This window comes from Pholcus phalangioides, unplaced genomic scaffold, assembly GCF_987345545.1.
Source record: "Pholcus phalangioides strain wild (caught in Gottingen) unplaced genomic scaffold, Ppha-v1.0 ptg000015l_1, whole genome shotgun sequence".
Lineage (NCBI taxonomy): Eukaryota > Metazoa > Arthropoda > Arachnida > Araneae > Pholcidae > Pholcus > Pholcus phalangioides.
The window spans coordinates 23,019,559-23,042,652 of NW_028301608.1; the positions used below are offsets into that span (position 1 = coordinate 23,019,559).

The window sequence follows — 23,094 nt, forward strand, 5'->3', positions numbered from 1 at the left end:
CATATGTGATCACAATTCACACCTCTGGATGAGGGAGCTCGTCAGATGAAACTATCATCTTTTCTCCCTTTTCCCACCTACATCCATGTAAATATCAGCAATTCCTGTACTTATGTAACATACGTAGGTGAAATAAATTTTAAATTCAATGAAAATAACCTATTAACCTAAAATAACCTTATTTTTCTACTCTGACTCCGAATGAGATCTTATGGTCACCGTCCACGGAATTTCAAAACATTTTCCTAATAGTGCTAATTATGAGAATAAACCGTTCATACTTACTGGACTCAGAGTTGGAATCGGTCTAGGCGTTGGTTTTACTGGTGGCCTTTCTGCAATATTTGATAATACGAGTAGTTTGTTAAAAATGTCATCCAAGTGTTATTTTGACAAAAAAAAAATTATTTTATCTTTACTTTTTATACATCTACCTTTACACATGAACGACTTGACGTCCAGTTCGTAGGACATGACGCATTTGCAGGTCCTCTTCGGTCCTGTATCATCGCTATCGTCATTGCATTTCGCTCGATCAGGACAGTGTTTTAGTCTTTCCATGTTCTGATACTCGTCCGAACTCTTATCGCATGGATCTACATAATTATATATAATTACGAATTTAATTTTTTAATATCAATTAGTCTGGAGAGAAAAATGATGTCATTGAAAAACAAAAAAAAAATTCAGTAAAATCATCGAAAATTACATTTTTTTTTTTGGTTATTTTCATTACGGATTTTTCACATGCATAATTTCATTATAAAAACTTTAAAAAAAATTGATTATTCCTCCTGTTGTCATCATCATATTTTTTGTGCTTTCCAACGATTGGAATTCCACGAATCCTTGGAATTATCTCCCTAAGAATACCGATATCTCCGAATACCTCTGATAAGATTTGAGATTTTTTTTTTTCTCCCATCGTTCATTTTTCTCATGAATTTTTTTTTTCTTCCAATAAATATTACTTGCCAGGGCATTCTTGTCTGCGGAACGGCTTCCATTCTTGGCATTCTTCGATTTCGTGAGTCTTGTCCTTGATTTTATCGCATTGGAAGCTGCCATCGCCAGCGGTCACGCATTCTTTGATCCTCTCTCTGGTACCGTTGCCGCAAGTCGTCGAGCATGGTGACCAATCCTGCCATGGACTATTGTCTAGTTCTTCTGTAATTCAAATCACCAACATGAATTATACAAAAATGTGAGTTATTAAAAAAAATTTTGATGTCTGATTCTGAATTATAAGTTAGATCAGAGTTGCTTCCAACTTCTTATCACCTCCCGCCATCTCCCTTCTCAGAGAAAAAAATCTTCTCCCATCGCCCATGGTTTGCAAAACCGACCCATATGACCCCATGTTGCATATGCAACTTCATCAACTTTGTCTTTTATGTTTTAGCCTTTTTTCCTCCTTTTTGTATAATGTTGCCACTTTTTCGTCTTGTTGAATTTTTAATTTACGAAGGTGAAAAGGCAATTGCATACTTCAGAACTTATTTTTATAATTATACGTTATTCCTATAAACAACAATGCTTGTAACTATGCTTTAAAAAATTTTAATAGAAAAGGGACCCCCCCATGAATTTCTATTCCCCCAGCGTCCGAATCTGTGAGGAATAATAGGCCCTAGATATTGCCTCAAGAATTCCCCAGAACATGATATTGCTGCAAAGATTCCCTAAAACATGATGTTTCTTCATGGAATCCTCCGAACACGATATTGCTTCAAGGATTCGTCAAAATACGATATTGCTTCAAGGATTCGTCAAAATACGATATTGCTTCAAGGATTCGTCAAAATACGATATTGCTTCAAGGATTCGTCAAAATACGATATTGCTTCAAGGATTCGTCAAAATACGATATTGCTTCAAGGATTCGTCAAAATACGATATTGCTTCAAGGATTCGTCAAAATACGATATTGCTTCAAGGATTCGTCAAAATACGATATTGCTTCAAGGATTCGTCAAAATACGATATTGCTTCAAGGATTCGTCAAAATACGATATTGCTTCAAGGATTCGTCAAAATACGATATTGCTTCAAGGATTCGTCAAAATACGATATTGCTTCAAGGATTCGTCAAAATACGAAATTGCTTCAAGAATTCCTAAGAACCTAATATTGCTTCAAGGATGCCTAAGAACCCAATATTGCTTCAAGGATTCCTAAGAACCCAATATTGCTTCAAGGATTCCTAAGAACCTAATATTGCTTCAAGGATTCCTCTAGAACATAATACTCCCTTTCTTTCAAACTGAGCACAACTCAGGTCTATCGCTATGTTTGATTTACCACCTAGTGAGTGAGTTGCGCCGGAAAGAGTGTGTGTACCTAACAGTCTGAGAGCGTATCTAGTGTTTCATCTCATTTACCAGTGCTGGAATCTATATTTGAGTGAGTGAAGTGTGATTATTGAATAGCATTTGTACCATTTTTACGCCTGTTGCTCTCTGTGGTGAGACTTTTTAACGGGCAGAGGGTTTTTTGTTTTGTTTTTTAAGAACATGATACTGCTTCAAAAAGCTTCTCCAGCACATAATATTACATCAAGGACTCCCAGAATATGTTTGTTCATGGATTACCGGTGCCAAAAGATCTGGTTACGCCCACCTAATATCGTGTAGGTCCCCCTCGAGCACACAGAACTGCTTCAACGTGACGTTGCATGGACTCCACTAATGTGTGAAAGTATCCTGAAGGCAATTTACTTATGATTCTCTTAGGACAGACCACAATTCCATAACTGTGCAAGGGGATTTTGTGCAGCACGTTGCAATGTATCCCATATGTGCTCACTAATATTATATCTTGAGTTTTAGGTGGCCTACATAGAATGTTGAAGTCAAAAGATTGTTCGTGGAGCCACTCCGAAGCAATGCCTACCTCGGAAATGCTGTGACCCATCTCACGACCCCCCCCCCCTACTACTAAGCCCCATTCAAAGTCACATCAATCGTGATAAACTGTCATTTTAGCAGTAGAAACCGACTCAACAGCTTCCTTAGCTACCTATTGTAGATGCTGCTAACCGCATCGAGCTACGTTAACTGCTTTCATTTCCCCCTGTATTTGCGAACCCTCGTCTGTACCTGTTTTTCTGGCGCTTCAGCGTATTTTCCAGTGTCGTAGAACGTGGCGTATCCAAATCCATTCTCGTTTGAGGACAAAATCCACACGGTCAAGTTCTCAATATATAGTTTTCACTGATAAGTCCAATACCATATATGTCCTTACCAATATAGAGTATTTAATTTTCATTTAGTCATTAATGACACGTGTGCGTGCGTTTGTTCTATTGCCAGTAAATCATTAGCAACACGGATATTGAAATTTTTTGTAAGAAAGGAGAGGGAACTAATTGACGTTTTGTGTAGTAATTTCAAAGAGTACGCATTCGATTTATGCGTTCGGAAAAGAAGAGAGCATAATTATCAACGTATAGTGTTTTAATGGTGAATGAAAATCTGGAGATGAATGGAGCGGGTTGTGGAGAGTCCGTTTTCCCTTCGAGAGTCTTGATAACGGGCCTTAACACGTACACGCTGGGAACGAAATTCGATTCCCGCTCTTATGAGACCGACTTCCGTCGGAGATAAAAGACTGGCCGCACCGAATCCCAAAGTTTTCTGACAAATGTGCCGTCAGCCATTAAATAACGGAAGTCCTAACAAGACTTTGACATCCGGTTTTAGATGAAGTGACTACTTATCTTTTCGGGAGAAGCGTTTTCTAACGCTTAAACCCTATTCTGCATTAGGCTCCACGGGAAAAGTTTTCCTCAAACTCGGACCGAGTTAACTGAAAATAACGTTATGGAATCATTTCCGGATCTATTATGCGCATTGTTAATTCCATTCTCTATTGAATATTAGTTTTATGTATCTGCTGGTGATTGTAATATCTCATTATTGTTGGAGATTTATTCGATCTACGAAGTAATATTTTGGGGGAAGGAGTGTTTCCGACGAGAGGAAATTGAACAGATTACTTCACCACTTTTCTAGTTTCGGCAGTTATCTTGCATTTTCCTGTTACGGGAGACTTGGGCAACTGATTTTAGTTTGAACAAATATCTCGGTTCATAAAGTTTTGTTTGACTGGAAAATTTCATGCTATTGTATGATCATGAACAGGGGCATGATTTCCACCAAAACGCGGACAAGGAAAAAGAACTTCCGGATGTCGTAGTGCATTTAATAAACACGGAAATTTATAAGAAAAAAAATATTCAAATGAACCTACATAAATATAGAATAAAAGAGTTAATCGGAAACATGAAATAAAAAGTGTTCCCAAACATTCAATTTTTAGAGTCTTGTGGTCGAAATCTGCTTTTCTTAACCTCTCTGAATCCAAGAACCAGTAAAATGCCTGAAACAATTTGAAGGATCACAAACTTACAACATTATGGAATCTCTTACCTTACGGGACTGTCGGAACGACCAGATCCGACTGTTTTACACAGTTGTCCTATTTTATTCAACGAAGCACATTTGAACCCGTGATGCTTACTAAACTAAACTTATGAAAGATGATAATTTTTTTATACTTATGTCATATGAGATGATTTATGGCTACATTTCAATTCACACCGGCAGTCTTTCATTTCCTATGCATTTGTAATTTTTTAGTAATTTTTAAATTGCATAGTTTATTTACAATTAGAGATATCCGAAATTTAGGATCGCAGTTTATCGCATTTTCCTAGATAAGATATTATGACGTCAAGTACGAAGCTGTAATTTTTTTTTTTTTGAACTCGTAAGAATATTATTAGTATCAATTACACCAGCTGAATAATTTTACAATTGATTTGAAAGTAAATTATCAAGTCTGCCTGCGGACCACCTTTGTCATCATCGAGGACCACCTTTGTCATCATCGAGGACCACCTTTGTCATCATCGAGGAGCACCTTTATTACTATCGAGGACCACAGGTTGAGAAACGCTTATCTACAGAATTCGATTTGATTCGGAAAGGATTGATCCTCGATTAGACTAGCATTTGCCTCGGCATCGAACTCATTTCAGAGATTTTATATAAAATCGGTCTCGAACCTCAAGAAGTATTCCCTATCCACGTGTAAGACTTGCTGCTAATAACCGATAGGTAGTTTTTGAAATACAAAATACACTGGTGTAAGAAATTCAGAGAATTTGCAGACTTGGTCGATTATCTCTAGAACTACTGTACCGATTTTAATGAAATTTGATATGTACATACATTGATACAATACAAAACAAATAACCCTTTAATAATTGTAATACACACGCATGATCGTGCGTAATACTCATTGGAGTCGGAAGGTATGAAACAGCGGTTGCAGAATAAACAAAAAATGGGTTAATAGATGGGTTAATAGGGGGTATGGTCCCCTCTTACAGATATACAGGTCTCGCAGCGTGATTTCATACTTGAAATAAGGCAGTTTATCATTTCCTGCGGCAATTGGTCCCACTCGTTTAGCAACGCTGTTTTCATTCCCTGGATGGTTCCCGGAAGGGGGGTTGCGAGTTGCAATTGCCCTCCCCCAGACAAGCTCTATAGGGTTAAGGTCTGGAGATCTGGCTGGCCAATCCATTCTGCGAATATCCTCACTCTTTAGAAAATCGTCGAGCAGAAGAGCTCTATGTGGCCTCGCGTTATCGTCCATTAAAATGAACTCAGGGCCAACTGCACCCCTGAAAAGGCGAACATAGGGCTCCAAGACCTCATCCCTATACTTCACACCAGTCACGGTGCCTCTTTCAAAAACATGGAGAGGTGTGCGGACATCCAACATGATGCCTGCCCAGACCATTAAACCTCCTCCTCCATAATGGTCGATTTCGCGGACATTGGAGGGTAGGTAGCGGGTCCCTGGTTCTCTCCATACGAACGTACGGCGAGAATCGGTGCTTAGGCTGAACCGGGACTCATCAGTGAAGAGAACGGTCGCCCATTGATCCATACTCCAATCTCTATGCACCATGATAAACGGATTCTCCTGTCCGTAGAAGTGAGCGGGACGCAAACAGCAGGTCTTCTTGCAAACAACCCTCTCTCATGAAGTCTTTTGGAAACAGTCACCCTTGATACACGGGTTCCTGTGGCTGCATACAAGTCACGAGAGAGCTGAGAAGCTGTAGCACTCCTGTTACTCCTCGCTATAATCGACAAATGGCGGTTTTCTTTGGCCGTCGTGGCTCTTGGACGACCTTACCCAGGCTTTCTCTCGATGGATCCGGTATCCTGGAACTGTTTCCATAAGTTACACGCGACGCTGGTCGTTAAATTGAACTCTCTACAAATCTGGACTTGAGATTGGCCTGCTTCTAGCCTCCCCACAATTCGCCACCTCATTCCATCATCTAAACGTTGGTGGTTACTCATTTTTACTGTTACAATGTGAAATTAACCGATTGCTGCAAAATAACACCAAGAAATTGGCCGAGGTGTGCTAGCGAACGAAATGCGTCTTAACTTACGCGCGCTTATAAAGCCTGTTTCTCTACTGGCTCCGCCTACACACACGTGTACGCTTACGTATTTGACGTACAAGATTTGCATTTTTGTCTAAAAGCAGTGGTTTTACATTCAGTTCAGTTCTTTTCATGAAATTCGATAAAATATGCAAATTCTCTTAATTTATTTCACCAGTGTATATAGAACTTGATCCGAGAGGTGGTACGGTAAATTTCATTCTCCAACAAAAAGACATGGTTAACAACATATTCGGGAGGAATATCTGGTCCACATCGCATTTCATTCGTCGGCGTGGGTGGGGGTCATCTCTATGTAGCATCGCATTCTATCGAGGAAGAATTTGTGGTATTTGCATTTTAATATGGACAAATATCTGATCAACATATCGGAATTGACTTGGGAAGAGTCTCGGGTTAGCACTGCATTTTATTCGAGAAGAATCTCTAGTTAGCATTGCGTTTCACTAGGGAAGAATCTCACGCCAGCATCGCGTTCTATTATGAAAGAATATCTGATCAATATCACATTTTATATCGAAGGATGTCTGGTCAACATCGCATTTTATATCGAAGGATATCTTTTCAACATCACATTTCATTGCAATAAGTCTTGGTACTTTCTGTTATATTCCCTTGGCTGTTCTTATCGTTCAAAAAAAAAGGTATTCCAATTATTAAATTAATTATTATTGTATTATTAATTCTGTGGTCAGATGGCAAAATGTCACAAGTCACTAAGTTCCCAAGAAATTGAGTAGTCTTCATTCTGGAGTCTCGTTCGTCAAAATTTTGGAAGATGACAAAATTTCGTCCATCTCTTTCGTTTTATGAGGAGCCAACGGAGGCAAATTGCGATAAGTCAAAAACCCACATCATCACATTTTTCCAAAGTCTTGTGTACAAAATTGCCCTCGTGAAATTTTGTAAAAGTGACTTATTACATTTTACCATTCTGAGCACGGAATTATGTATTGTATTATAATAAATAGGGATTATAATATATAAGTCAATTTTTCTCCTCCAAAACTTTTATATATGAGACTATCATCGAGCATACCTTCACATGTTTGAGTATTACAAGGAATAGTGGCTCTGTCAGCTCCTTCACAATTGGATCCTCCATTTTGAGGTTTGGGATTAGTACACGTGCGTACTATGTCTTGCTCTCCACCATCACAATGTTTCGAGCATTCAGTTTCACTCATTACACTCCATTCAGTCCATCCTCCATCAACTGGGCAATCGTCGAAAAGGGCAAAAAGAAATAAATTTTCATGAATGAAAAATTACAACTAGAAAATAATAGATTTGATTATCATTTCAGAACATTGCCATTGGGTTATTTTTTGTACCTTTTTCTTGACACGGAAACATTGGTAGTGTAACTATCAGCACAAACACGAGAGAACGAAACCTGAGGAAATATTCTGAATGCATGCCGATAATTGTCATTTACTGCAAATAAATTATTTCATCATTAATTTACCATTTATATATAAGTTCAAACTTATTCTATTTATAATATTATTTAAAAATATATATATATATATATATATAAAAGTTTTATTCAAAATAAATGTAGTTATATTAAATTCAAATTGTCACATAAAGAGACAAATAGCAAAAAAGTCGATTGCCTCCAGGCCGATTTTCTTTATCGTAGGTGATGGGGGGGGGGGAGAGGGGGTGTATTTTAAAACTTTTCAAACATATTATTTAAGTAACCAGAATCATATGTAAAAACTGTGTGGAATTTGTTTAACACTAGGTTTACCGACATTTCTTATATACCTATCTCTACTGACCCGGGTCAATTTGAACCATGAATAAAATCACACATTTTCTTTGAAAAAACAACTTAAAAAACACACACTCTATATACTGCTATATAAACGTACTATTATAAATGAAACTATGAAATATGTGCATCCGCACATAAAATTGATAATATTTAACACTATATTACATTGCATTTATTCCGCGCGTTTTACAGATGTACTTAATTTCGCTTACACATTTTTTTTTTTCCGCAGTCTTTTTACATTCCGTACAGGTGTTGGTTTTGTTTCTGCAGCAATAACCGATTTGGCAAGCCTTTCGTCCTTGTTTTTCCGATGCTTATCTCTTTTGTGCATCCGGGTCTTCCAACACAAATACTTAGCGCATAAACAGAGTCAATTTCCTGGCGTTAATGCTTATTTTACTAATGCGTCAAATTGACCCGCATTGGTAGAGATATGTAGAGATAGGGTACCTCACATATAGAGGGAACTTCAAAATTAGAAGACTTTCAAGAAGACGAATTTCGATGTATACTCATATCGTTGAATGAATAAAAGTCGGTACAAGTGGCAGAAAAAAAATCTAAACAGTTTCTATATATAATTTCACTCACAAAGTTCGAAATGGGTCAAAATGATCCGGCCGGTAAACCTAGTGTTAAGAAATCGAAAAAACAATGAAAAAGCTTCTCAACTGCCAGAAAAAAATTTTTACTGGCGTCCTCTGCTTGTTGACTTGAAACATTAATTTCTGAATTGATGCAAATTATAGGAATATTTTCTTCTTTTTTTTTGGAAAAATTTGAAAGAAAAGCAGTTTTGAGTTATTATTTTCAAAAAAAAATTTACAGTTGAATTTAATTATAGAGGAATTGGATACCGTTAAAAATCGGTTAATATATTTTTTAATTTTTATTTTGAGCAGTGGAAAAGTTTTGTTTCATTTCGAGTCAGTTTCAGTTTCGATTTTGTGCGCTCCTAAATAAATTAGTTTTGCTTTTCAGCGTCTCATCTATCATTTAATTTAAATACTACTTTCTAATTTTGCACGACTTAAATTTTGGTTTTATTTTTTCACATTCTGTCGTTTTTTCATATCCAAGGAATTGATTTCCCAATAATTTTTTGGAATAATTGATTATTTTGATTAGCTGCGCCCACTTATAAAATAATCGGGTACAGTGAAATATTGGTTTATACGATGTTTCTTCTGCTTTCATAAGTCTGAACAATTATTAAATAACAGTAAACAACTTTATGCCATTGTAACGTATGGTTGCCCATTGCACTGGATGATTTTCCAGAGATTTCCCACCATTTCTTTTTTTTTTTCGTGGACCCAGCTTATAACGTTCCCGCTTAGTACGAATTATTTTCATGGTCCCGATATTTATTTTACTAATACTCATCGAAATTTCCAGTTTAACCCTTTATTTGGCCATATTATAAGCAACATGGTTTTCTTATATTTTTCAGATAAACGCATTTTATATTTTGATCTCGTTTTTGCTCTGATGTTCTAAGCAATTCTAAAAATTAGATTTGTCAGCTGTTCAAAAAAGTTTCAATAACTACCAGCAGAGAGAGAGAGAATGACTCAAATGTGCATCACTTTTCCTGACAAGCCAAGCAAGAGAACGATTTTTTACCCTCGCATTTTGAAGGGAAATACCGTGTGTGGAAGAGACGTATTGTTGCGCATTCTTCAAAAATGATAGAAAAGTAAGTTGGCAAACAATAAATGTTATTCAAATCCATGTAAATCATATCAATACAGTATTCCCCCTGAGGTGAATCATCCCATATTTTTTTTAATGTTGACAATTTTTTTTTTTTTTGTCGTCATTTAGTACAATTCAGGGTACCTCATTTCTTAATGTATAGACCCGTCGAGAGTTTTCTCCTCTGGATATCACAATGCTTGCCAACTAAAGGTTGGTTTAGATCGTTTTACCGCTTACAACGTTTTTCATGATGGTTTTTTGAAAAACGTTATAAGCCGGATCGACTGTATTATTTTCTCGAGATTATCTTCCAGCTCGTGATTGTGAACTAATTCCGAATTGTAAATTTCTTTGAAAATACCATTTTAATCGGCGTGGACTTTCTATTTCTACAATTTTTCTGTACATATTTTCAATGTATTTTCTACACTTTTTTCTATTTCCACACCAGTAATTATAATCTATGATTGAAACACTAGAATAAGTGAGTGCAGTAAATTTTTAGCGAAATTTTAAACGCTTAATGTAGTAGCTTTTAGGTACTTTCCCTTTTTTCTATTAAGTATAAATGCCTTTTTTAATGCCTATTTTAGCCATTTTCACTACCTATTTTCCTGCCTATTTTGACCCTTTTTAGTGCCTAAACTTCCGGGATCTAATGATAAACATTGTTGGAAAAATCGGGAAGCTAACCATACCTAGAATTAAGACAACCATCTTTTTCATGGAAGTGTGTTATAAATTATTATTTTTTTTCTTTTGGGGGGGGGAATGATATTATGCTTTTATATTAGGTTGCTGTATTTTGATTACAGTTGACATCCATAATTTTATGGTCATGATTTTTTCAGCGTTGGGTAATTTGCCGGTTCTGACCCTTTTTTTGTATTTGTATGGAAATCCATTATATACCAATGTTTTATGTCAATTTTTTTTTTCTCAGAATTAAAAAAATATATTTTTTAGTGTCATTTCAATCCACGGTGGTTGTCAGATGAAGTTGATTTTCTATGGTTCCCAACTTCGAGGCGCGAATGCGAGCCGATCTCCTCGTTAATAAGTCTCGCCGAAGTGAGCAACAGGCCTGCAACGATATAATTACTCAATCATTGCACTTCACTCATAGTTAGAGAAATTTATGGCAGATGGCAGCACTACACACAGCAAGCATTACACAGAAACAAACTTCAAATAGGTTCACGACACATACACTCACATTTCAACATGTACCAGTTCCGCAGAGGAATGTGGACGAGGTGCATGTATGGTTTAGTAGTGTCATTTCAGTACAAAATACGTCTATATAAGTATAATCCTTTTTTCATTTCTTGAAAGCTGCTTAAATTTTACGAGGTGAGATATTTATAAAATCACACTAAATTGAGTGAGAGAGAGAGAGAGAGAGAATCGGAAATAAAATCCAAGGAAACAACTATACAACTTTGCTAAGAAAGATTTTATTGGTTTAGAGATCACTAAAATCATGGCAAACTATGCATTCTACCCGTAGTTAGCCATTTTAGCTAATTAAAAATCCACTATAATTAATTAAATTCTTAGTTGATGTATTGTTTCAATTAAAAATATGCTAACAAGCACCAATTTACGTATGTTTTTTTTATTTTAAAAGAAAATTCAATACCATTTTATGGGGGATAAAACCACGGAGTAATATATATTTAATATGACTAAGTTAATGGTAAACAAAATATTTGGATACTGGTTCTAAATTTATTTCTGAATTTTCATTTCAAAAAAATTTAATGTATATTTTAAGATTTTGTATGTTCGTGCGTGTCTGGAATATTCATATCTAGCGTCTTATATGTCACTTTCTGATTTTGCCTCTTACTCCCGCTCTGCCCCAGTGGTGTTTTCTGCAATATACTCGTATATTTCGCAACTTTTCCACGATTTCATCTGATGGAGAACCACGTCATATCCGTTCGAATTCTGCATTTGCTTTCCTCTTTTGAGGCCTACAGCGTTACTTTCTGTACTTTTCTCGCTGTGTTGCGCTTATAGTGTAGTATCGTACTCACTTCAAACTTTCATTCTAGCTCTTTTGGCTTCTCTTGGGGTTCTTAGATACAAATTTTCGGAATCGCATGCCAAGTATCTACATTATTCTTTATTTCTTATATACCCGTATATAATATTCTTCTCTCCTCCGTATAAGAAGATTTCTCGACAAAAAATTTGCATTTTTTTTTCTTTTTTTTTGTGCACTGTGCATTTTTATTCTGATATTCTTTCGTGACGGGATTTAAATTTGTTATGATCCTTAGATCTATTGATAATAGTGTTGAGCGATAGCTGGGGTTCATAACCTTCTCAGTCTGCGGGCCACATCCGCAGTATTTTTGCCACTCGCGGTCTGGAAACTTTTATATAGAAAGCGATCATATGACCCGCATTTTATGGTATGTTCCAGGAATTTCGGCCGTTCCTACTTCTTTCATAAATGTCCCGTTTTTCCCTTGTTTTCAACAAAGCTAAGTTAATTTTTTGAAATCAAGAATTAAGATCATTTACATGACTTTGAAATTATATTATGATAATTATTAGTCTAATTATCAAAAGTAATTATGTTCACATGAATTTATATTCATATCATCATATTTGTCCAGCAAATACTTTTTTTTTGGTAAATTTTATTTTATTTTTATTTATTTATTATATACAAACCTGTGCAAGGCCAGTAGGCTCTAACTCCACAGGTGCACTATTCAAACAATCAATAAAATTGGAAAGAGACGGCAGGGAACATCAGTACACATTCATACACACGAATATATACAAAGAGAAAAATGCATAAAAGATGACGCAAATAAAAAAAAAATAAATAAAAAAAAAAAAAATCCCCGAACACAAAACAACAATAAAATAAACATGTTTACACAATAAAATTCAATATATAAATCAGAATAAAATACATGTATATATATATATATATTTAAAAAAAACAAAGAAAAGTAAATAAAAAATCATCACATGTAATTCCAAAGTGAAATAATCAATAGAACTGATGGAAAAAAAAAAGTTATATAAATAAAACAAGCATATATGCACCAATAAAACCCGACATGAACTAAAATGCATAGCACATTAAAAATGTTGAAAGATCAGAAGCGTTGAGAGAGTGACAGAATCTGTGATATGTAGATGAACATACGAGATCTGGTGGTAATTTGTTCCATACTCTTCCAACTCGGCATCGGAAGTTATAAAATTTAGCATTGTTCCTGGCAGTTGGAATTTTTATTTGTAATGAATGTCTTCTCAGTGATGGTCTGGGATTGATTTCAAAAAATGGAGTTGACTGACCCGTATATACTAAGTTGTGTACAAGTTTGAAGCACAGCTTTAAGTCGGCTTCAAGGCGACGCCATTCTAAAGAGTGGACGCCGAGACATCTCAGCCTTTCCTCGTATGGGCGATGACGCAGACTGCAAAACTGTTTGGTAAATGACTTCTGGACCTTTTCGATGAATTTTATATCTTTCACTTTGTACGGAGACCATATTTGCGAACAATACTCCAGGATTGGGCGCATAAAAACGGTAAATGCGTGCATGAGTGTAGCGGTATCACATTTTCCATACGCCTTCCGTAGGACATAAGAAGCGCGTCTCGCTTTACACACTATATTCGAATAATGTAAGTCGAAATTTCTGGTATTGCAAATGGTGATCCCCAAGTCAGTGTAGGAAGTGAACCTCTGGAGCTCTTCGCCACCCATCGAGTAGCTTGGACTCATTCTGTATCCCCCTATGTGCATGACACCACTTTTGTTAACGGAAATTGGAAGACGATTGACCACAGTCCAGTTGTGGAGACGTTGGCAGGCAGAATTAAGCTCTGTGTGTTCAGACGTGGGAAAAAACAGTTTAACATCATCAGCAAATTGTACTAGTGGAATTGGATGAGTGTAAAAAGCAATGTCATACGTGAATAGTACAAACAACAGTGGACCCAACACAGAGCCCTGAACTACACCGCTAGATACGCATTTTTTCCCAGAGAGGCAATCTTCAACACGAACCTGAAAAGTTCTAGAGCCCAGATATGACTGCAGTATTCGGCACATCTTTTCTGGCACACCCAAGTTCAATAGCTTTGTGATTAGAAGAGAGCGGTCTATTTTATCGAATGCTTTGTGAAAATCAATAAACAATATATCAATTTCGGTTTTTTCTTCAACGGCATTTGTCCAATAGTCGTGCCAAATTAGTTGTTGGATTAATAGTGATCGACCAGGAACAAAACCAAATTGATTAGATGGTATAAACCCTGAATTGATAGCAAATGTAAGAAGTTTTTGGACCAGACATCTTTCGAATATTTTAGAAGAAATATCAGTCAATGATACCGGGCGATAGTTTTGAGGATCAGAACATTTGCCTTTATTTTTGAAAATAGGACGAACTATGGCATTCCTCCAGGAATTGGGTATCATACCAAAGTCATAAAAATACTGGAACACTGCACTCAAGAAATAAGATGCCTCGTCTCGTAAGGCCCTGTAGAAGCTACCGGGGATACCATCAGGCCCAGTAGAAGAGCGAGAAGGCAGTGCATCTATTAAAGAAGCGATACCTCTAGCATCAAACATATCGATGAATTGGGAATGGTCTTGCATAAGGCCGCCATCAAAATGAACTTGTGTCGCGAACGGTAACAAGTAAGCGTCTGAAAATATGTCCGCAAATATATCAGCCTTAGATTGACTGTCAGTAATTATAGCTCCATCTACAACAAGGGATGATATAGATGCAGCCGAACGTAGTTTCCGTCGAGCGTCTTTGTAGAAGGCAGTACGATTATTATTGCCACAAATCGAACGGAGGTGTGCACTCTCGCTTGATGCAACGTACGCATTGTATTCCTGAGCCATGGCACAATATATTCGTTTGTTTAGAACACTCGGATACCTCCTCAAATTGCGCCAAGCAATCAGTTTCCTCTTACCGATTAGTCGCAGTCTTTTATTTGCCACGTTGCTAAGTTTTAATGACATACGAGGAATATACCTCCAACAATTCAAAAAGAAAGTTTGAAATGCATCGAGGGGAGACATGCGCTTTTCCCGGATAGAACCAAAGAGATCATGTAGTAATAGAGAAAGAGAAATTTACGTTTTGACTTGTAACAACCATCATTTTCCCCAACTGGCGATTTTTTAACAATTTTAGCAATAGTTGACAACTTCACCTTGTATTGTCTTTAACAATTTCCTTGTCTGTAAATGACATCTTTACTTGCCTTTGAAAATTCCGGCTGTGACTGGCAATTTCACATGACTTAGAAAATTTTTTCGACTGCAACTGGCAATTTTATTTTACTTGCCTTTGTCAATTTGTTTTTCACTACCCTGTATATTTATGAAGGAAATATGGTCAGCCTAGGTATTTATCATGTTGTGTACATTGATACTTTTCTACCAGAATAACTTTCAAGGGCCGGATGGAACACCTTGACAGGTTGCATCTGTCCCGCGTGCCGGGAGATTTCGGGCATGTAAACATAATACCTGAACTCACACTTTCCAATGCAGACTCGGATACGAATGTTTTTACAGAAATTTACGACAAGAAATTTAAAAAGAAAAAGTATTTTTGATCACCCTGTACCATAAAAAGCTGAAAATGATTTGAAACTTCCAAAAAGTTCTTTTTCTTTGTTTTGTGCAACACTTTGATGCATTTTTGTGGAAACAGCATGTATATCCACAAAGACATAATTTTTTTTAAAATAAAAAGTTGAATTTTCACCGCGATTTAGTATTTAATGAGATATAAGTATTTTAGTAAACATATATTTTTAATCATGCATGAGCAGGAAATATCAATTTCATTTTTATATTGTTTAATTGTCGAATATACAGTGCAACTTATAAAAAAGCTTCAGTTGAATGTCGTGTCATGAAAATGCAAATAGGTTTCGGTGATAAAGTGAGCTGTAATGCCGTACAGTGACGACTGCCTGCCTTCAAAAGACGAATTTCACAAAAGTTTTCGCAATTTGTTCAAAAAAGTTTGTGATAATTGATTTTATTATTCTAAAATCCCCAAAACTGTTTCATTTTCATCTGAACAATAACTAGAGAAGCAAGGTTATTGCCACAATTAAGTAAAACAAATTTAATGCTCTTGGTCTGAAAATGAAATCTCTGTAATATCTGAGAATTGGTGTGTGTGTGTGTGTGTGTGTGTGTGTGTGTGTGTGTGTGTGTGTGTGTGTGTGTGTGTGTTGCTTTTTTCACTGCAAGAAAAACGTGATTTCTCCAGCATTTCCAAAAATATCCCCATGAAACTTTCCACTGCATTTTGAACAGCTCTAGCTGTACAATGGACTGAAAACTAATTGATATGTCTGAAACTTTTTGATTTACTGCATGATTTCGAGCGGAGAATATCAAGAATTTTTTTGACGTAAAATGTGTATTTTTTCACGTAAGCGATCATATCTCAAAAGCTTTCACAGTATTCTAAAACTTTTCGTTCATAGCACAGAACGATGTCAGAGCAATTTTCTGTGTGAAGAACATGATGCAAGCAGTAATGCAGTCGATTTTAATGCATAATGTCTAGCAAACGTACTGAAAATATTTTAATTTTACGTATAAAGTTGGCAATAAATTTTTCTCGTCAAAATATTCATGTAAAATAACATTTATTTTCTTAATTTTACATCATATTAAAACCAAAACCGCATTCGTTTAACCAAAATGAATATTTAAAAAGAGGCACCCGGTCACCTTAAAGCAGTGGTTCCCAACCTTTTCAGTCCGCGTACCCCCAACCCCGAATCCTCCAGACTCCCCCCCCCCACCCACAATCTGTTTCAACCATTACAGTTTTCGAAAAAATTCAAAATAGTTACATGCTGAATTAAATTAAAAATAAATTCATTACTTAGTTTTTTTTATTTATTTTTGAAGTAAGCAAACAAATAAACACAAAGATTGGGAAAAAAATTGATGTGATGTTTGAGATTGTATTGAATTACAAGGTTTTGAAAAATTAAGCTCAAATAAGGATAAATACAAACTCAAGTCCGGAGTTGCGTTCCATATGCTTCTATATTTATTTTTTATGTAAGTATACAAAGAAAACGCTTGTTCAATAAGGTCCGTGCTAACAAACGGCAACAAATACATTATGGCTTTTCTAGAAAGTTCAACGTATTCTCACCACGGCCAGCCCAAAAACTGACTAGGTTCGCCATTCCGCCATTGAAGAGGATCTTCAGAGGGGTACCCGATGCGAGCTCGAGCAATTTCTCTTTTTTCTGCACTCAACAATGAAGTCGGTTCAAAGTACTCGTGTTTGAAAGGATTAGATGTCCACCGCGATCACCCATTTCCGGCTCTGAAAAATATTTTTCAAACAAGGATTTTAATCCTTCCAAGTGGCCGACTGTTATATTTAGCCCAGCTTGTGGCAAGAAATCGTGAAGTATTTCAAACACTTCCTATAAAAAGGGCAACCTCGTGCCGAAGTTCGAACAGCAACGTCAGGACTTAACCCCGGGACAACCACCTAACTTCGGTGTGCAAAAGCAAAGCGTTGTGAAGGATGTTCATGTCTTAACACAACAATTTAAACAACCTGTAATTGGTAGGATTCACTTAGGGCACTTCGGAACAAACACAATATCCAACTACAAGATGCAACTGTGTAAGGCACCCAAGTTACAACACTTTAAACAACTACACAGGGGCAATAAACCTAACTGAATATTGTTTATCAACTAACCAATTAGGACTTTTTGCTGCGATTAATATTGATTAGAGAATTTTTTTGATGGTATTAATAATGCCGGATTAGAAAAGATGCCAACAGCAGCATAAATTTGATGGATCTTGATGAGTAATGTTGTTTCTCGATACAACGATAATTCTTCTAAAACGATATTTTAACTTGGTCCACAGAATATCATTATATCGAGGTTCACTAATAGTAAACGTATTTGGCAAGCGACTTAATGTGAAATTTAGTTTGTAACTCCTCGTGCTTTTCAAAGTTTAATTTCCAAAACACAAATTTCGTAAAAGTTTGATTGCATGAGTATTTCAACATCGTTTCATATGATTCATTAGCGAATTCCTTAATTTGTAATCTCACTAATTTCCGCGCTCGCGTTCATTTCTTTGAGATGTTGCGTGGATTATTTAGAACTCTGCTTAAACTGCTATTATTGTTTATAACTATAGAATGAGAGTGATTCCCAACATTTATATGCCCCACTCGAAACCTGGGTTCGTTCTCGAGGTTCATATGAGTTATTTCTTGAAAAGTATAAGGAAACGCGTGTGCGTTATCAATAGAATCGTAAATTCTATTCCTCTTAATTCTACTGAAATATATACATACAGTATACGTATGTATAAGAGAAGAGAGAGCCCGGAAACTTCTCGGGAAAACACGCGCGTGCCTGTGTTTACTCGAGAGTTTTCAACTTCGTTTTATTCGATTATCGCTGCCGGGATTTCTAGCTAGGACTTGGGAATATGCAAACCGTTATCCAGATGTTTGAAATCTAGAAATTTCCTGAAATTTCACGGCATTTCCTCCTTGGGGGGGAGAGAGGGGGGGTGGTTGAAAAGAGGATGGCTGTCACACCAATCTGGGAAAGCCTCCATTTTGGAAACGTGCTTTCATGCGAGAGTGGCTCGTTTTCATTCCTGATCTCAAGAGAAGCTATTCGTTGCATGCATTTTTATTACTATTCCGTTCTGCAGCAGGAGAAAGTTTCAAATTACGCGATGTGATGACTGTTAATCGGAATTCATTTTGCCGATTACGACCTTCAATTTTCCACGTTGACTATCATTGTATGAAATAATAATTTTGATATTAAATTTCTTCTACCCTGAACAGTGCTATTAAACTTCAACGTGCTCCCCATCATCATTTAAGTATTATTAGCGTAGTAGAGTGTGATCAACCATCTAAGTGTGATTACAATTTTTCTTTTGAGATGAAATTCTGTAAATGATGCATAGATGGCGTACGTGTACATAGAGGGTGAACGTGGCCTGTTTTGCCAGATGAAAGTGAATCATAGACGAGTCCAAATTGAACAAGAAACACAATCTACTTAGGGGCCCGTTCAAGTATTACGTCATCATCGATGGGGGGGGAAGGGGTTTCCGATTTGCTGACTTTTGATGACGAGGGGGGTTTGGATAATGCTTACGTCATCAACCACCCTTTATGGAAATATGAGTTGGATTCAGAGGGGCAGAGCTGATGACGAAATTTTTCTGACAAGGGGGGGGGGGAGGGAGTCAAAAATGGCTAAAAATTTGCTTACGTAATACCTGAACAGCCCCTTACCCTGTTCTATTCGAACCATTTTTGAGTTATGATTGATAATCAATTATATTAAAAAATGTTTCTGAAAGACCTACACGCAAACTATGCACATATTTGGAAGGATCAGAAAAAATACCATAAGGTGACACCAATTCCATCAAAATATCTGTATTCAATGGCGAGCTACAAGTGCTGAGACATTGGTGAAGTGGAAAAGAGAAGAGATTCTTCACTTAACTCATCTATTAACTCCTAAACTCACTAAAACTCTACGAAAGCCGCAGATATGGAATGGCCAGTTATCCTGGGGCAACTCCTCACGCTTATATAAGAAAAATCTTGCGTCAGAATCTCGTGCAACAGAAGTGAAACTTGCATATATATATAAAATTTGCAACTCATATTTTATTCAGTCTATCTCGGGTTTTTTGAGTTGTGAAATGATGAAAGTGTAAAAACATGATTTTGATGTCACCGATCAAATAAAATTAATTAAGGGAGGCCGGTGTCAAATATGGGGCCCCGAAATTATTGAAATTGTTCACTGTTTCTGAAATTATGTTTTTTATAAATACGCACATTTCCATCAATTCTAAAGCTACTTCTCTCATTGATTTTCGATTATATTCTATAGATTATGTACAAATAAATATATATATATGTTTATGATTATAATTAATTATATATAAAAATTATATATACATAATAAATAATTTGTTTTTCGTTTTTGGATTATATTAGATTAATTTATTCATTGATTTTTTTCAAAATATTAGTACATACTAAAATTCAAAATTCATGGAAAAACAAAGGAATTGATATTTATTACTTTCAACCAGTCAAAATTTTCATTAGTTCTTAATTAGTTAAAATTTTAGCCTCTTAAATTTATTTAAAATTTATTTCTTTATTTCAAATTAATTTAATTTTTATTTCGTTCGTTCACATTTCGTGTGGCCACAGTGTTTTGCCGATCGCGCTCACGACGATTGATACAACCGTCACACCAACCAGGCTGAAAGATTCAGATGATTTCATTTTACTCACTAACAGTGCGCTGAACCAAGTCCAGCCCAATAGAGAAACTACTCGGATCATAATACTTCCTCTGAGGCTTGCAGTTGGTCTGCAATAGAACATGTCACCTTGTTAAAAAAAGACTCGCCACAAAGAGCAACAGGTCTACAACGGTATAATTATTCAATCATTCCACTTCACTCATAGTTCGAAAAATATATGACAGATGGCAGCACGATAACAAGCATTACGCAGAAGCAAACTTCACGTTAGTTTCACAACACTGACACACATATTCCAACATGTACCAATGCGTTCGAAGTTCCACAGAGAAATATGGACGAGGTGGATGTGTGATTTAGTAGTAAGTCTGTAATAAACATAACACGAAACAGGCGTAACTCGATAACATAAATACGTTCGGGCCACACATACACTCTGAACACACATTCCGGCATGTGCCGATTCATTAGAAAAAATTCCATAGCGGAATGTAGACGAGGTATATGTACGGTTAAGAAGTAGTAATAGGTCGGCAATGTATCACGGAATACATTAATTCATTTATTTTCGGCTACTTGGTGTATATGGCTTGCCTTGACGAAGTACCAACGGAGTGCTAATCAAATATAGCGATTTTTTTTAACTTGAAAAATACCGTCAATACTGATTTATTTTCCTGCCTCATCCGTCAGCAGGTCTGAGAATTTTTTTTCTCCGGGTCAAGGAAAAATTGATCACTCATTTTCACCGATCCGAAGGTGTTAAAAAATTGAAGAACGCTAATTTTCTCACATAAAATTCACTCTCTATCTGTAAAGTACGCGTTCTCGATATACAAAGCTACAGTTTCCGATCAATCTCCTCAAAATTTCGCATGTATACCTAAACGGGACTGACATGATAGCCTATTTAACCCTTTCTGGGTTAAATGGTGCTAAACATGTGTGGGTGGTTGCTTATAGAATTTTTTTTTGTTGTTGACCTGAGTTCAGCCCTGACTCAAAGGCTTATGTAAGTTTTGAGTTCGAAATATGGTAAATATTAACATTGAACTGAACGCGAAGAGATTCTTCTCATAAAATAAATAATTGAAAACTTTAAAAATAATAGAAAAAAAAACAAAGATTTTCTGATACTTATGTTTCTAATGCATTTTTTGAACATCAAAAATGAAAAGGACATTTTAAAAGTTCCAAAAAAAGAAGTCTCGGGTCTGAAAGGGTTAGAGTTACATCTTGAAATCGAAATCTTATGCAATTCGAAATTAGTTGGAAAATAGTTAAATCATTGTTTTCACATTTTCTTACGAAACGAAACTAAAGCATTGTTCCTCATTTTACACGTCATCAAAAATCAAGTATATTGAGTAATGAGAAAGCAATATCAAGAAGCATTCGTTTTAAGAATACGTTTTAAACAAGAGAAAAATTGACACACATACTTAGTATCAAACGTCTATCCCTTCTCCTGCAGGCTGTGATATATGATGTGCGTGTTCCAGTATTTGTGCGCAGAGAAGGATCTCCGATGTGAACTTCATATTCGCTTCGATAGCTGTTTACAAGACGCTTTGTTTACTTTATTATTTGATTGCCATGGGAATCAACGAATACCACGAGAAATTGTGTGACATTGCAATCATCGCACATCGCCACTGAGCACGCATGTTTACAACAAATACGAATAGAAATTAGTTACAACGTGATCCTTCGCGTAGAAATAAAATTTCGTGAAGTGTTTTTCTCTTCAAATCTTTCAAGATATTCTATATTTCAGTGTTTTACCACCAAATTTATTTTTCACGGAATTTGAAATAGGGCCGCGAAAAAAGACCTTGAGCCTCGAACTCATCAAGATCTTCGGTTAACTACGTAGTTTTCTTTTTTTTCTTTTTTTTTTATGATGATACCCAATAGGAAATTAGACAGTTAACTCGTCACAAGACGAGAAGGGACTCCACTGCCCCGTCCGAAATATTGGAAAATGTCTGATATACATGGTGACACTATCGACCACGCATTAATTACACACATAATTCCTGGTGAAAAACTAATAAAGAAAAGTGTTTTCCATTTTAAGATCGGACAAATATTAAGGGAGTAATAACGTTTCCAAATTTTGTGACGTTTCAGTTTTCTAAGGCAGCGCACATAGTGGGAGGAAGAGGTACGCGGTACAAGAATTGCGACCAGGAAGAAAAAATCGCTTAGGCGTGGAGGAAGAGATGCTCACACATAGTAAAGGAGGAGGATAGAGGGAATAGCAAGGAGGGGTTCTGACATGTAAGGGCGTGATGATGATTATCCCTCCATATAAGTTCTTTTTTTAAAGAGGGAAAGAAAAAAAAAGGGAGGAAACGGACCAATCAGCAGATAGCGAAAATTAGCCCTAAGTTAGAAAATTGTCTGCAGAAAATGACCGTGGAGTGACTAGACTGATCAAATTATCAAACTTTTTGACAAATTAGGAAAAATCACGGAAGTTTTCAAATTTTTAAAAAATAGAGTTGCAAATGGCGATCAAATTTGGATAAGTCGTCAAAATAACCGCGCGGTAGTTGTGGTGTTCATTGTTCTATCACTTTGGTTTCCCCCCTCCCCTCCGCCGAAATGCCAGTTGTGTTCCTCCGAAATAAATTTCTGGCTACGATCCGCAATCATCGACAGGAGGGTAGAAATCGCATTCACTATCTACGTACCTATTTATGATGTTGCAAAATGAAAAAAAAAATCAAGCTCAAAATGCTATCAATTTTGTTATTAACCCGCTTA

General features: G+C 36.2%; 1 protein-coding gene across 1 annotated transcript in view; it reads right to left on the reverse strand.

Moving 5' to 3' along the window:
* Positions 1–21,842, reverse strand: part of LOC149075685 (putative adhesion G protein-coupled receptor E4P) — a 39,781-nt gene extending 17,939 nt beyond the window's left edge. Inside the window, exons 1-6 of the mRNA XM_089245435.1 lie at positions 21,765–21,842; positions 7,828–7,930; positions 7,533–7,709; positions 976–1,167; positions 435–596; positions 286–335 (exon numbers count right to left, since the gene is read on the reverse strand). Coding sequence (XP_089101561.1) covers positions 286–335; positions 435–596; positions 976–1,167; positions 7,533–7,709; positions 7,828–7,927 — 681 coding nt within the window. The 5' untranslated portion in view covers positions 7,928–7,930; positions 21,765–21,842. The remainder of the gene's footprint in view (positions 1–285; positions 336–434; positions 597–975; positions 1,168–7,532; positions 7,710–7,827; positions 7,931–21,764) is intronic.
* Positions 21,843–23,094: the final 1,252 nt, after the last annotated feature.